Raw genomic sequence first — 15,844 nt, 5'->3', positions numbered from 1 at the left:
GGTAGAGGTGTACTATATTTCTGCTTGCAGAAGGTGGTGATGTAAAAGCTGATGCAGAAGTCAATACTTATTGTACAAGTCACTGTGAATGTTGTTTTCATCCACAAGAACAGTGGATGATTAGTTGACAATAGACAAAATCTTGAGAGGTGCTGAGCTCCCCCATCAAGCTCTCCCATCTGTTATAACTTAGTAGGATCTGCATGTGCTCAGCGCCTCTCAAGATTGGGCCCAGTGCAATCAACCAGAATACACTTTTTAAAATGTATTCAGATTTAAATAATAATTTTATAATACTACAACAAAAACCTTATTCAAACAGGAACTCTGCTAGCCAGCTACCTTCAAAAGAGCTTCTTTCCATTCCTGCATCTTTCAGGGAAGCAAATGCTGAGTCCTCTCCAAAACCCCTATCAAACAGATGTATTAGTGCTGATGGAAAGTATCAGGTGGAGAGCTCTGGATTCAAAAGACTTATTTATCACCACAACAGATACAGCACAGTCAGCAAGGATGCAAGCTTCTTCAAAACACACCACCTCCGAGCATCATCTCTGTTCTACACTGTCTACCTCTGCCACTGTCTATCACTGCCATAGGGGATAGTTCAATGACAAATGAGAGACAGAGCAGAGATACCAATTAGTGCCAATTGTGATGTGAACATTTTCCCATCAGGAACTGGGCTAAAGTCATTGACTGTTTCATCATGGCCCCCAATCATCCTTCAGATGCTAATATATGGCTACTACTGACCCGGTCCAAAGTCAAACTGATAATCTCAATGAGAAAAGGGACTAGTAATGGAAGACAGAACCTAAGTCACCCATTTCCTTACTCTTGTTTCTAAACTATGTCTTAGTTCTACAAAAGAGTTGGGAGAAGACTTTTAACTTCATATCATAGAATAGCAGGGTTGGAAGGGACCTCAGGAGGTCATCCAGTCCAATCTCTGGCTCAAAGTAGGACCAATCCCAAGACAGATTTTTGCCCTGGATCCCTAAATGGCTCCCTCAAGGATTGAACTTATAACCCTGGGTTTAACAAGTCAATGCTCAAACCACTGAGTTATCCCTTCCTCCCTCTCCATGTGCTAGCTTCTTTATTGATTTGTAAGAGATTGCAAACAGCATATTAATGAAACTCACAGAAGATACTAACTTGAGAGGAGTTAACACCAGTCATGACAAAGGACTAATACAAAGGGAAACGGGGAGACAAAAAGCATGGGGAGAAAACAACAAATGAGATTTAATCTGGAAAAAGGCAGTGAAATAAAATCATAAATATAATATAGTAACATGCAAGGGTATTCTGGGCCCTGTTCTGCACTGCCTGTAGTGGTTGACACCTGATTTGGTAGCATTTTATATCCACTTTGCACTTCAGTCCATGACTACACAAGGTGCAGGGCACAAGACAATCAAACCCAGTGCATCTAGGAGAAAATAATCCAAAATACATGCATGCAAATGTAAGCAGCAGCCTGGGAAGTGGGAACACTGAAAGAGATGAGTAATCTGGAACAGAAACAAGAGATTGAATGTTGCTTCCTAGGTGCTGAATTTCTTGTAAGTTGGAACTGGATACAAGCACAAGCTGTACTGCATATACATGATGTAAAATCAATGTGTGTCTAAATTTGGTGAGAATTTTTAAAGCATTTAAAAATATACTATTTTAAAGACTCTGCCACAGAGCATATGCAAGTACTGCCTGGCAAACACAAGTGGCGTCATAGGAGAGGATTTCTCTCTCTCAATATGAACCAGATCTAAAAGGGAAAGCGCTTAACAGCTTGAGATCCCTTGATCTTGATCTGATCCCAGACCTTCAACTTGACTGACTGCAAGCCTGTAGGTATACATACAGTCCTGCAACTCCGCATCCATGGGGCTCTGGGTGAAAGAGAAGGAACACTCATATGCCAATCTTTGCAGTATCAACTACATTTATTCTCCTCACCTAACCATGCAGCATTAATTTATATCACAAGGGCCAGACAAACCGCTAATATGCTGACCTTGAAATTAGCAAATTAAGGGCCAAATTCAGCTCCAGCAAGTCTTGTACAGGAAGCAGGAATGCTGCCTAGTACATTGGTCCTGTGGTCCAGGGATCCTGACAGGACTGCAGGAGGAATGAGCCATGAGGCTCACACTGCTGTACCTTTGGAATGGAGTAGGTCACGTGTCAAGCTAGTGTGTGCTACAAGCAGTCTTTTGGGGGACTGGCCACATCCCTCAGCAGAAAAACCATGCCATGATGTGCCAACTGATGTTGTAGCCCCTCCCCCTCCTTAGAGATCTCTTGAGCAGGGGTTCCCAAACTGTAGGCCATGGTCCAAAGGTGGGCCATGACACAGTCCCAGGTGGTCCGCCATCATGGGTGGAGTTTTGGCAGAGCTGGGTAATGGCCGCCGCACCCTCCAGGCTCAGGTAGGTGTAGTCCTCGGTGCCGGGAACCACTGGTGCTGGTGGTCACAGTGACTGGGCAGGATGGCATGGCCCAGCCCGGCGCACACACAGCCACAAAGAGTGGAGCTGCCCCACTGTGTCAACTAGGGACTGAGCGCACAGCCTGGCCCTGCAGCAGCAGCAGCACCCCTTCGGACACAGCCCCACCCGACACCCTGAGTTACACCCCTGCCTGCACCCTGAGCTACCCCACTCTCTGCACACAGCCCCTAGCTACTCCCTGCCTGCACCCTGATATACACTCTTGCCTGCACCCTGAGCTACCCTCCTCTTTGCACACAGCCCCTAGATACCGCTGCCTGCACCCTGAGCTGCCTGAAAGGCTGAACATTGTAGAAGAGATCAGGTTGAGCCTCACTAACATATGTCCCCAGCTGGAAAAACTGAACAAGGAGAAGCAGGCACATCCATCCCACTAAAAAGACTCCTGGTCTAGAGTTATTTTATATTTTATTTACAGTATTTTATTTTTTTTCTAATTAGTAGAGACTAGGGTTGGGTTTACTTAGCAGAGAAATTCAAATTTTACACTAAAAAAAAATTGAAGACACAATATAATGTTCAAAGTTGGACAACTATTTTGTTTTAAAATCACATAATAACACAATGTGTTTTTTTAACAATTTTGTTAACATTGTGTTGCTTACTGTTCGGTTTTATACAAAATTGTGTTTTGCCTCTTTGAACACCTCATTTTGCTCTCAACATTTTTTTAAAGTGTAGTTTTACTAAAACTGTTTGGTTACAAAGATATGAAGCATTTCTTTGAGTGCCTACTGCTAGGAATTTATTTCATTACAATTGTTTACATTAAAATGAAAAGGAAATGTACATTGTTTATTTACAGTGTTATAGTTTATATGAATGTAATAATTAAAATTAATAATTTTCCTCAAGAAGTGTTAATAGTGGGCTGCAGTGGCTATTGCAGCTGCACAGAGGGCCCCGGGGAAAAAGGTTTGTAAACCCCTGGATTAGAGCAGCCTGGGGACTGCTCTAACCGACTGCAGAACTTGGCAAATGGAGAGCTGTAACTAGCTCCCTCACTCCTCCTCTCACCCCTCTGCCCCCCATTGCATTGTGTGAATTTTAGTCACAGCAGATAATCTGTCCCAGTGCTTCCAAACTCTAGATAAAATATGACAGATCCCCTGTGTGTAAAAAAACTCTTATGTCTGAATGTTACAGCATTCAATGTGTCTAGATGTCTTAAGAAGTGGAATTTTATACAGCTGCAAAATTTGTCCTGTGCTCTTTTAGTTTTATGCATGCACAGAGACATGCTTCTCATTCCTTTATAGAATCTTTGCTCCAATCATCTGATGAATTTAATCAGTGGTTGCAAAGGCAGACTAAATACAGGTCATTGTCAGTGGCAACTCAAGCATTAAGAGATGTACAGGATATGCTGCCCTAATACACAAAGAGACAAATTTTCAGGCTATGACCTCTATTAGGGCACGCAATTTTTGTGAATCATGACTTGCATACACAAAGTAGTAGAATACTCATACAAAACCACATTTGCTTGTACAAATCCTGTAGACGTCAACAAGGCCATTTACAAATTCAATCATAGTGTGTGTAAAGTTGTGTATGCACAAAGGGAGATCAGACCGAGGTCCTTTTGAAAATATACCCCAAGTTGTCTATCAACTGGCTATAGTACAACACTTCTGAAGTCAAAACATTTCACCTTTCTACAGCATTTGCATAATTCCTTTTAAACATCTAGTTTTCCTTTTTAAATTAAGCATAGTTAATAGCTTCTTGTGGGAAATCTGGGTTGAGGATGACTGATTAAAATGAAGACAAATATGACAGGACATTGTGCTCAGCACATAAGAAGAGTCAAATACTGTCTCAGCTGCAAAATATTTTTCTGAAGTCACTGAAATGAGAACAGGTATCAATAAATAAACTGGCACTATTTAGTTATAGATGGAAAATTACCTTGATACAGACTAGTTCTATCATACTTATGATTGCAGAGGTAATATAATAAAAAAATAGAAGAGCAAAGTGTATTTTATTCTGCTTCAGGCATATTCAACAATACTGTTCGCTAGAGATCACCTTTAGAGAAAGAAGGAATTTCATTCTCCATTCCTATTCAGTCCATGTTCTTGCTGCTCGTACTGCCAACAAGGATGTCAATTAGTGTCAAGTGAAACTTTATAGATCATGACAAAGAAAGCACAAGGAACATAGTTTGGTAATGAACTCACTATGCTGGCAGTGGGGGAAAATACTGTTTTTATTGGTAAATGGAATGCATTTGACCTAGAATTCAGTAAGGGGGAACAAACAGAATACACATACCCACTGTTACAGTTTGAGTCTAAAATTGTGTAAAGAAAAGCTCTCAAGCCTAGCTCAGCTATTTAAGGAAAACTAAACTGCAATGACTTAGTAAGTCTATAGCTACATCCATTTGCTACAGCTCAATCTGTAATCTTTCATGTTAATCTTTCACCAAATAATTTCTAACCCTATCCAAACAAACAGCTTTAGTGAAACCTGTAGGTCAGAATACCCTTATAAAACAAACTTCTGTTTTAAAAGTCTGCCCAAAGTATTCCCAAATATAGTGCTAAGTCCCAAGGCTTATTCCATCTTTATGCAAGCAAAATCTCTAAGATGCTAATTTACCTTTGTCATAAAGGTGAATAAGGATCTCAGTGTTTCACTTACATTGGGTACAATTCTGCTCTAGCTTATGAGATGACCACTCATGTTCAGCCATCGATTTTCATTGCCCTTGAGTGATCACTTAAAGGTTCACGGGTTTCAAAACTGAATCAACTACCCTAATTCCAGGTTAGATTGTGCTCTTGGCACCCTTTAGCTCATTGGAGCTAAAGTGTATGAACAGGAACAGAACAGAGTCGACTAGATGGATGTGGAGGAACTCACTGTATCCAGAATCAACCAGGAGAAATCCTGGTTGACTAGGCTTACCCAGGCAGCGTATACCAGTAGGCCCAGCAAACTACCCCTTTTCCATACTGGCTGGTGTGGGAAAAGGAAACACCTTCACATCACCTCTCCCCCTTTACAACTAACCAGTGTCTCAGGGACACTCAGTGGGAGCAGGACCTGCACCTTCCTTCCAGCCATACGGTGAGCAATCCCTTGCAAGGGTGCAAGAGAGGATCTTTGTGCATCCACCCAGGGCTGATGAGGGCGACCCTTGGTTATTCTTTTGATTTTGCTAATGAGAACAATGCTTATAAGCTTGGGGTAAAAATACAAATGAAATAATTGCTGCTATGGAGGTGGGGGGGACATTTTCACTTTGCACTAAGTCCTAAGCAGTTGGCACTCTATAAAGCATACATTAGCATCAAGAGTAATTATAGAATTTGAAGCTGATTCTTGTAAACATTCAGAAGTAGCTGCTGTTATTACAAGGTAAAGACAAACTTCACATTTGACTAAAGTTACAGAGAAACCGTAGAAGTACTTTATAACACCTGGCCTTTTTTGCAGTTTCCTTCCTTGAGGATACAGGTATTGTCATAGAACAACAGAAAGACAATCCATCTAATCTGGTACCCTGCTTCATGCAGTTACCTGTTATTGTTAAATCTGTACTGTATTCTAATCTATATAGGTTTTATGCCATGCTCATCATTGTAGCATCTGAGCGCCTTCCAGTAGCACATTAAGCAATATGACTAACACATGTCACGTATCTGTTCTCTCATCCCCTCTCCAGGGGGAGAAGTACATACAGTGAAGTGGTCTAGATTTATTTTTTTTTAATATTTACACACACACACACACACACACACGTTGGTATATGTTTATGTTAGAGAAAGTAAGGTCAAAGAGATTCACCTTGCAGTTAGAGCAAAAGGTGGTGAGGTTTGTGAGGGTCCTTAGTTCCTGGGGGAGTTCATTCCACAGTCTTGGGCTGCCCCCAAGAAAGCTCTGTCACGTGCACAAGTGAGCTTTACCCTTATTGTAGCAAGTTATGTTGTGCCAGTAGCACCAAGGGGCCCCATTGTGCTGAGCATTGAACAGATACTAAAACCCTCTTTCAAAGACCTTACAGTGCAGGACTAACTGTAATTATGTTTCAGGTGAAAGTGATTTCCCCATCCTTTTCCAAACATATCTGGCCAAATGTGCAATACGATAGGGATGGGGACATTCTTTTCTGATATCAGATTATGATCTGCTCATGTCCTGAAGCATGAGGATTTATAAAGCTTGTAATTTTTATTCTAGCTAGTGTAATTTAGTGTAACTCTCCTTATTTATGGCTCTAATCCTTTGACTTTTACTAAGCTATTTACCTCAATTATATCCTAGGGCAATGACTTCCACTGTTTAATTATCCACCACCAAAAAAAAAAAGGTTGCCTTTTATTCATTGCTTATTTGTTACTAGCAACTCAAACCCAAATTCTAGTGGTTTTGAGTGCTTTTGAAAATTCCACCCTTTCTTAAAAATAATTATACAGCCATCATTTAGATCGGAGTTAGAACTGGAAATGTTTTAGGACCAAACAGCACGATCTGCAACCTTTTTACATGATCCTGCATGGAAAAAGTGTTGTAAAGAGTGTAGCTTTTGTTACCAGGCATTAAATTCCTCACCGTGCTGTATAATTCCATGCTCCAACAGTCTACGGCCAAGCTGTTCTGCCTCAGTCCTTGTTGTGACTTCTCCTTCCTGGATCAGCCACTCTATCAACTCAGATGCCATGATGGTCCGTTCATACTTGACTCCCTCCTCTTCCCTGGCTTGTAAAAGTGTGTTCTCAGAATTCATCAGCCTGCCAGGGAAGGGAAAAAAAATATATGGGGAAAGCAGTTCTTCAGAAAGCAATTCCTGATCCATTTTTAGTAGTCATTAGTACTAAGCAAACAGATGCAACTTTTTATTATCTGACACAGTTCTTAAGTATAAACAGTTCTTAATTATAAATTGGCATGTGGAAAGCTAAAAACCAACAAAAGCATGCTCAGGCTAATCATGTAAAACTGGGCATTGCAAGTCAGAAAGCCAAAGGGGCTATTAACAGATGTCTAAGGAGTCTTGAAACAGATATTGTAAAATAAACTTACAAAAAAATAACTGTCCCAGTGTTTTGGATACACATTTATAAAACTGAAAACGCTTTTCCTTAGCAATACTTGCCTTTGCTATTTAAGGAACTTGTTATCTTATGAAGTTGAACTAAGCACAGCTGTCTTTCTGTTAGGTCCTCCATTGTTTATTGGCATCATTGAGAACATTCAAGGCACTAGTGTACTAGGGTATATTAGTTACCTTGTGTTCTCTCTGTGAGCCAGCTACTTTGCTTGAAAGATATCAAATTTTGTTGTTCCCCTATTTTTAAATTACTTGCTATTTGTTATTCTTTATAGCACAGTAGTGCCATGAGACCCCAGACCATGACTGTGCTGGACACTATACAAATACACATTGAAAAGCTTACAGTCTAAACAGTATTGGTTACAAAGTGGTGAGGGTTTTGTAACAAAACAAAAGGATGGTAATCAGAATCCAGAAAATGTTCCCCACACAAGGAGGATCATTTTAAATGGAGGTCAATTTATTTTGATATCAAAACGTGTACCCAAAGATTCAGAGGAAAGCATCCTCCGATGTGGTGTTTTCCCTAACTTGAACACAATCAAGTTAATTCCATTTTCATGATTGCCTCACCCTACAGGAAATGTTTTCTATTTTATAAAAAAGTTACAGTCCAGACCTATTTGTAAATGAACTTATGACAGGTAAGAATGAATTTCAGCACTGTGTAAAATGCCACACAGAGTGCACTGGAAACATCGACAACTTTGTTTATTAACTAAAGTGAAATGAAGACAGTGGCTGATCAAAGCTTAACCTCATCACTCCATCACGGTGCCTCAGTGTTCACCTGAAAGTACTGGGCTATTCAGCACTTGGTCTTTTAAGGTATGTCCCCACTGCAATAAAGACCAGCATAGCTGCAGAGGGCCTGGGTCAGCAGATTTGGACTCTCGGAGCTCAGGCAATGGGGTTAAAAACTGCAGCATTCAGGCTTGGGCTGGAGCCCAGGTCTGAAACCCCACAATGGAAGTAGATCTCAGAAACCGAACCCAAATGTCTACATGGCAAAAATGTCTACGTGACTTGGTACGGCGGGTTATTTTACTGCAGTGTAGACCCCAGGCACCCTTTAGAAACAATTCTTATACCTTTTAGTACAACTGCATAGTAAGTTGGGAAGGAAGGATCGCCCAGTGGTTAGGGTGTAGCCTTGGCATTGGATTCCCTGCTCTCCCACAGACTTCCTGTGAATTTGGGCAAGTCACTTAGGCTCAGATTCTCAAAGGTAAGCACCTAACTTCCATTGAAATGAATGGGAGTTAAGCACCCCGTTGAGCATGTGAACCTTCATCTCTCTGTGCCTCAGGTCCCCTTACGTAATAAGGAGATAATAGCACTTCATTCATCCTTAGCTCTATTTATGAGGTTTGCATTGCAGCATGGTCTGCCTGATAACTACATGATCTTTAAGGGGACTTGTGGCCTGATTTTCGAGGGCCAAGCTAAGCATGTGCAGCATTTCTCAGGATCAGCACAACAATCCTCCCAAATCATTCTACAACCAGCCAAATGGAGATGTTACAACACAATTATCCTGGAAACTCTTACGCTTTTTGCCCTTCTGGTCACAAATCAGAATTATTTTCATTTCTAGCTAATCTGAAGGGGCACAACTATACATTAGATCTATATTCATGTTACTGATTTTATACTCCCTTCAAATAACTAGGTCTAGATTGGTAAACAAGCTTAGCTCTGATATCATATGGAAGATATCAGTATGGCGTACAATAACACTCAGGAGCGGTGAAAGCTTCCTAAAAGTGTGGGGGGGGACATCAGTGCCTGAATAGTGGCCCTGCCCCTGCTCCCCTGCTGCCCACCGCTCCCCACTCACTCCTCTCCACCCTGTCCCACCCGTCGCTCATCCTTATGGCCAGTAAAAGTGATGGGGCCAGGGCCCTTGGCCCCCCTTCATTCCAGCACCCCTTATAACACTTGTGTTGGAAGGACACTAGATATATTACATCACCTCATCTGGGGAGATGTTTAGAATTAATTAATGGGGGCATCAGAAAGTGATGGTGTAGGAAGATAGGGAGAAGGCTCATTTAAAAACAACAATGGTTTAAGCAGTTGTTCAGATAGACCCTGATCCTACTATTTCAAGTCTAAAGGATTTATCCTACTGTCTTGAATGGGAGTTAGCTGGAACACTTAATCTTTTGTCCAGACAACCAGTCAGCAAAGCTATAGGTTAAGACCAGTGTCAAACTACATGGTCACACTTGTGAACTGGTGGCAGACAAAGTGAACTGTTATACATTTTCTTGTCCCCCTGCCAAACCTTTTGAGCTGAGTAAGAATTGACACAAGAAAACTTAGCTGAATTCAGGGACAAACCCAAAAGCAAGTGTGACATTCCGGGGTGCAAGCCATACCAGTGAGGGGCGGTGTCATCACCGGCCCTGTAACCTGGCATGCCCTGCAATGCCTTGCTGCTGGAGCTCCCAACCTGGATGGCTCACAAACAGCCACCAGCATGGAGTTGCTACTCAGTGACTATGTGTAACTGCAGCCTGCCAGCCACACTTGGCTTATCTTCTGGCTTTTACCAGCCTTGGTTACTTCTGAAGGGTCACCTCAACACGCTCCCAGTCCTGGATTTTTCCCAAGCAATGTATGTTCTGTACTGTCCAGCCCTCTCTTGGATAGCCAGAGATATTAGGTCCATTGTCCCTTAAGGGAGCAATACATAACAACTTGCCACCTTAAATGGAGTTACCCAGACAATTTAATTTAAATGCACAGGATTAGTTTCAATTAAAGCATAAACCAAGTTTAACTACAAAGAGATAGGTCTGAAGTAAGTACAAGTAACGAAGCATAAAAGTTAGAAATTGTTACAAGAAAAATGAAGATAAAATGCTTCCTAGTGCCTAACTTAACAAACTATATTTGATTCAAATTAAAGTCCTTATCACATCTGTCTAACAGCCTTACTGATCAAAATCTTCAGGTCCAGTCTCCTCCCCCAAAGTACAATGGCTATTTCTTTTATCTTATTAGGTGTAAGGAGGGAGCTGGACAGAGAGAGATAACTTGATTGCCCCTCACTTTGATAGCTCAGACCCCCTCATAAAGTTTTTTTTTTCAGTTGAAAGTAAGGAGACATGGTGTCTGGTGGGGGTGGGGGTGCTAAGTTGTTTATTAAGATGCAGATCTGTTTGTTCCTGCCTCCTTTCTTTGCCAAAGTAAGTCACTTGATAGATGATGGCCCATCAGCTTTGATGTCACCTGGCAAGATGTCAACTTGTCCTTTGATTTTGAGAAACAGGTTTACCCACTCCCCAGACTTGTCCGGTAAATGCACTTCAGACATGATTTCATCTTATGCTTATAAGTTCACATATAATGTTGTTACATGTTTTACCATCATATTATTGACCAATGAGTTATTAGTTTACAAACGATACCTTACAAGATATATTTTGTACAAAGATTATGACAATAGTGTATAGGGGTGCATTCTATCACAGCAGTAACATAACAACACAAGGAATAAGATGCAGAGCATGCAGACCACTTGTACATTTGCATAGTCATTCTTCCTTTCAGTTTTTTTTTTTTCGAATACAGTTAAGCAAGTTTTAGCTCTTGAACGCATAGTCTGGCTACATCCAGTACAGAAGGAGCTCTGAAGGAGCATCTTCAACCATGCCTTGCTCAGCCTATATATATAAAAAAAAACCACACACACACACACAAAACAAACAACCGAGCCTTTTCAAACCAGCTGTTGCATAAGAATTGGTTGCCCACCCTCTGCAGGAACCAAATAGAAATTCTTTACAAAGTCTTTGTTAATTGTTCTTACATGTATATATAATTATTGTGTCTGGATGATTAAAGAGGCAGACAGAAACGTCCCTGCAAAAGAGATGCTAATGACTGAATTTACAGTGACACAAAAGAATCTGGAAAAAAATCAAGTGAAAAACACTCAGCTTGATATTTCACACCGTTCTCCCTGAGCCCAGAATAGAACTGCTAAGGATTCGAATTTGTGAACAAGCAGACATGACAAATTGAGTTTCACAAATTCAGAAATAAGATTGTCAGCTGGTATAAGTCACCGTAACTCCTCTGACTTCAACAGAACTAAGCCAGTTTACAGCAGCTGAGGATATAGACCCTTATCAGCCAAATTTAAAGGTGTTTAGAGACAAAGACATCTTTTAAAAATTGGAAGTCAAATCCTACCGAGAAAAATAGAAAGGAGCATAAATTCTGGCAGCTCAAGTGTAAAAGTATAAATTGGCAGGCCAAAAGAGTATTTGAAGAGCAGCTAGCAAAAAACACAAGCACTATCGGAAAAATTTTTAAAATACATCAGAAGCAGGAAGCTTGTCAAACAAGTAGTGGAGCCACTGGATGATCGAGGTACTAAAGGAGCACTCGAGGAAGACAAGGCCGTTGCAGAGACGCTAAACGAATTCTTTTCATCCATCTTCACTGCAGAGGATGTGAGGTAAATTCCCACACCTGAGCCATGCTTTTTAGATGACAAATCTGTTGAATTGTCCCAGATTGAGGTGTCAATAGAGAAGGTTTTGGAACAAACTGATAAATTAAACAGTAATAAGCCACCAGGACCAGATGGTATTCACCCAAGAGTTCTGAAGGAACTAATATATGAAATTGTAGAACTACTAACTGTAGTATGTAACCTACCACTTAAATCATGTTCTTTACCAGACGACTGGCAGATAGCTAATATGGCACCAATGTTTAAAAATGGCTCCAAAGGTAATCCTGGCAATTACCAGTCAGTACGCCTAAATTCAGTACCAGACAAACTGACTGAAACTATAGTAAAGAACAGAATTATCAGACCGATAGATGAACAGAATATGTTAGGGATGAGTCAACATGAAAGCGAAATCATACCTCAACAATCTATTAGAATTATTAGATAGTGACAACAAGCATGTAGAAAAGGGTGATATAGATGATATAATATACTTGGACTTTCAGGAAGTTTTTTACAAGGTCCTTCTCCAAAGGCTCTTAAGCAAAGAAATCATGGGCTAAAAGGGAAGGTCTTCTCATGGCGCAGTAACTGGTTAAAAGACAGGAAACAAAGGGTAAAAATAAATGGACGGTTTTCACAGTGCAGAGAGATAAATAGAGGGTTCCCCTTGGGATCTGTACTTGGACCTGTGTTTTTCAACATATTCATAAATGATCTGGGGGGAAAAAAGCAGATTGTGAAGCATTACAAAGGAATCTGACAAAACTGTGTGAATTGGTAACAAAATGGCAGATGAAATTCAATGTTGATGAATGCAAAGTAATGCACACTGGAAAACATAATCCCAACTATACATATAAAACGATGGGATCTAACTTAGCTGCTACCCCTCAAGAAAGAGATCTTGGAGTCATTGTGGATAGTTCTCTGAAAACGTCTGCTCAATGTGCAGTGTAGGCAAAAAATCTAACAGAACATTAGGAACCATTAGGAAAGGGATAGATAATAAGAAAGAAAATATCAAAATGCCACTATATAAACCAATGGTACACTCACACCTTGAATACTGCATGCAGTTCGGGTCACCTCATCTCAAAAAAAAGATATTAGAATTGGAAAAGGTACAGAGGACAATAAAAGTGATTAAGGGTACAGCTTCCATAAGAGGAGAGATTGAAAAGACTGGGACTATTCATCTTGGAAAAGAGACGACTAAGAGGGAATATGATACTGGACTATAAGATCATGAATGATGTGGAGCAAGTGAATAAGGAAATGTTATTTACTCCTTCACATTCAGGAGTCTTAATAGGCAGCAGATTTAAAACAAACTAAAGTACTTTTTCACACAGTGCACAGTCAATCTGTGGAATTCATTGCCAGGAGATGTTATGAAGGACAAATCTATAACGTGGTTTAAAAAAGAATTCGATAAGTTCACAGTGGATAGGTCCATCAACGGCTATTAGCCAAGATGGTCAGTGATGCAATTTTATGCTCTGGGTGTCCCTCGCCTCTGATTGCCAGAAGCTGAGAATGAATGAAAGGGGATAGCTCACAAAATGATTGCCTGTTCTGTTCATTCCCTCTGAAGCACCTGGCATTGGCCACTGTTGGAAGACAGGATATTGGACCAGATGGACCACTGGTCTGACCCAGTATGGCTGTTCTTATGTATAAAAGAGACAACTAAGGGGGAATATGATAGAAGTCCATAAAATCATGACTGGTTTGGAGAAAGTGAATAAGGAAGTGTTATCTCTTGACATAACACTGAACCAGGGTCACCTGATGAAATTAATAGGCAGCATGTTTAAACCAAACATAAGGAAGTACTTCTTCACATAATGCACAGTCAACTTGTGGAACTTGTTGCCAGGGGATGTTGTGAAGGACAAAAACAATATAACTGTGTTCCAAAAAGAATTAGATAAGTTCATGGAGGATAGGTCCATCAATGGTTATTAGCCAAGATGGTCAGGGATGCAACCCCATGCTCTGGGTGTCCCTAAACCTCTGACTGCTAGAAGCTGGGACTGGACAACAGGGAACAGATCACTTGCTAATTGCTCTGTTCTGTTCATTCCCGCTGAAGCATTTAGCATTGGCCACTGTCAAAAGACAAGATACTGGGGTAGATGGACCATTAGTCTGACCCAGTATGGCCGTTCTTATGGAATGCAGATAGCTGAGAGATTTCCTCATCAAACAGTTGCTAAACCAACAAGAGGTGATGCCATTTTAGATTTGGTATTGGTGAGTAGTGAGGACCTCATAGAACTGGTTGTAGAGGACAGCCTTTGTTTGACTGATCATGAATTAATCCAGTTTAAACTCCTGGATCCAGCTTTAGAGGTTTTTAAGGCCTGGCTTGACAAAGCCCTGGCTGGGATGATTTAATTGGGGCTGGTCCTACTTTGAGCAGGGGGTTGGACTAGATGACCTCCTGAAGTCTCTTCCAACCCTAATCTTCTATGATTCTATTAAACTAAATGGAAGAATAAACAAAAATAGACCTGCAACAAGGATCTTTCATTTCAAAAGAGCTAACTTTAATAAATTAAGGAAATCAGTTAGGGGAGTGGACTGGACTGAAGAACTCAAGAATTTGAATGTGGAGGAGGCTTGGAATTACTTTAAGTCAAAGTTGCAGAAGCTATCTGAAGCCTGCATCCCCAGAAAGGGGAAAAAATTGTAGAGAAGGGTTGCAGACCAACCTGGATGAGCAAGCATCTCAAAGTAGAAAGCCTACAAGGAATGGAAGATGGGAGGGATCAGCAAGGAACGCTACCTCTTGGTGGTCAGAAAGTGATAAAGAGATAAAGTGAGAACGGCCAAAAGCCAAGCAGAGTTAGACCCTGCAAAAGGAATTAAAGCCAACATAAAAGGTTCTATAGCCATAAGAAGAAAACGGGAAAGAAGTGGGACCACTAAGCACTGAGGATGGGGTGGAGATTAAAGGTTTTCTAGGCATTGCCCAACACCTAAACAAATACTTTGACTCAGTTTTTAATGAGGCTAATTAAGATCTAAGGGGTAGTGGCAGGAAGGCTAATGGCAATGAGGATCTGGAGGTAGAAATTACCACATCGGCGGTAGAAGTCAAACTCAAACAGCTTAATGGGACTAAATCAGGGGGCCCGGATGATCTCTAGCCAAGAATATTAAAGGAACTGGCACATGAAATTGCAAGACCAATAGCAAGGATTTTTAATTAATCTGAAAATTCGGAGGTCGTACCCTATGACTGGAGAATTGAGAATATTCCTATTTTTAAGAAAGGGGAAAAAAAATGATCCAGGAAACTGCAGGCCTGTTAGTTTGACCTCAGTTGTATGCAAGGTATTGCAACAAATTTTGAAAGAAAAAGTAGTTAAGGATATAGAGATGAACTATAATTGGGATAAAATACAATAAAATGGTTTTATAAAAGGTAGATCGTGCCAGAAAACCTGATCTCCTTCTTTGAGAAGATAATGGATTTTTTAGACAAAGGACATGCAGTAGATCTAATCTACCTGGATTTTAGTAAGGCATTTGATAGCGTTCCACATGGGAAATTGTTAGTTAAATTGGAGAAGATGGGGATTAATATGAGAACTGAAAGGTGGATAAGGAACTGGCTAAAGGGGAGACTACAACGGGTCATACTGAAAGATTAATTGTCAGGCTGGAGAGAGGTTACTAGTGGAGTTCCTCAGGGATCAGTCTTATTTAATGTTTTTATTAGTGACCTTGTCACAAAAAGTGAGAGTGTGCTAATAAAATTTGCAGATGACA

The 15,844-nt window shown here is 40.7% G+C and overlaps 1 protein-coding gene across 5 annotated transcripts in view; it reads right to left on the bottom strand.

Moving 5' to 3' along the window:
- The window catches only part of DEPTOR (DEP domain containing MTOR interacting protein), a 133,023-nt gene that overhangs the window by 44,701 nt on the left and 72,478 nt on the right, over window positions 1-15,844 (bottom strand). For all 5 annotated transcript variants that reach the window (XM_039521555.1, XM_039521557.1, XM_039521556.1 and 2 more), the window contains one exon: window positions 7,086-7,264. In XM_039521555.1, coding sequence (XP_039377489.1) covers window positions 7,086-7,264 — 179 coding nt within the window. The remainder of the gene's footprint in view (window positions 1-7,085; window positions 7,265-15,844) is intronic.

The sequence above is a fragment of the Mauremys reevesii genome, linkage group 2 (assembly GCF_016161935.1).
Source record: "Mauremys reevesii isolate NIE-2019 linkage group 2, ASM1616193v1, whole genome shotgun sequence".
In the NCBI taxonomy this organism is placed as follows: domain Eukaryota; kingdom Metazoa; phylum Chordata; order Testudines; family Geoemydidae; genus Mauremys; species Mauremys reevesii.
This window is presented reverse-complemented; position numbering and strand designations above follow the sequence as displayed.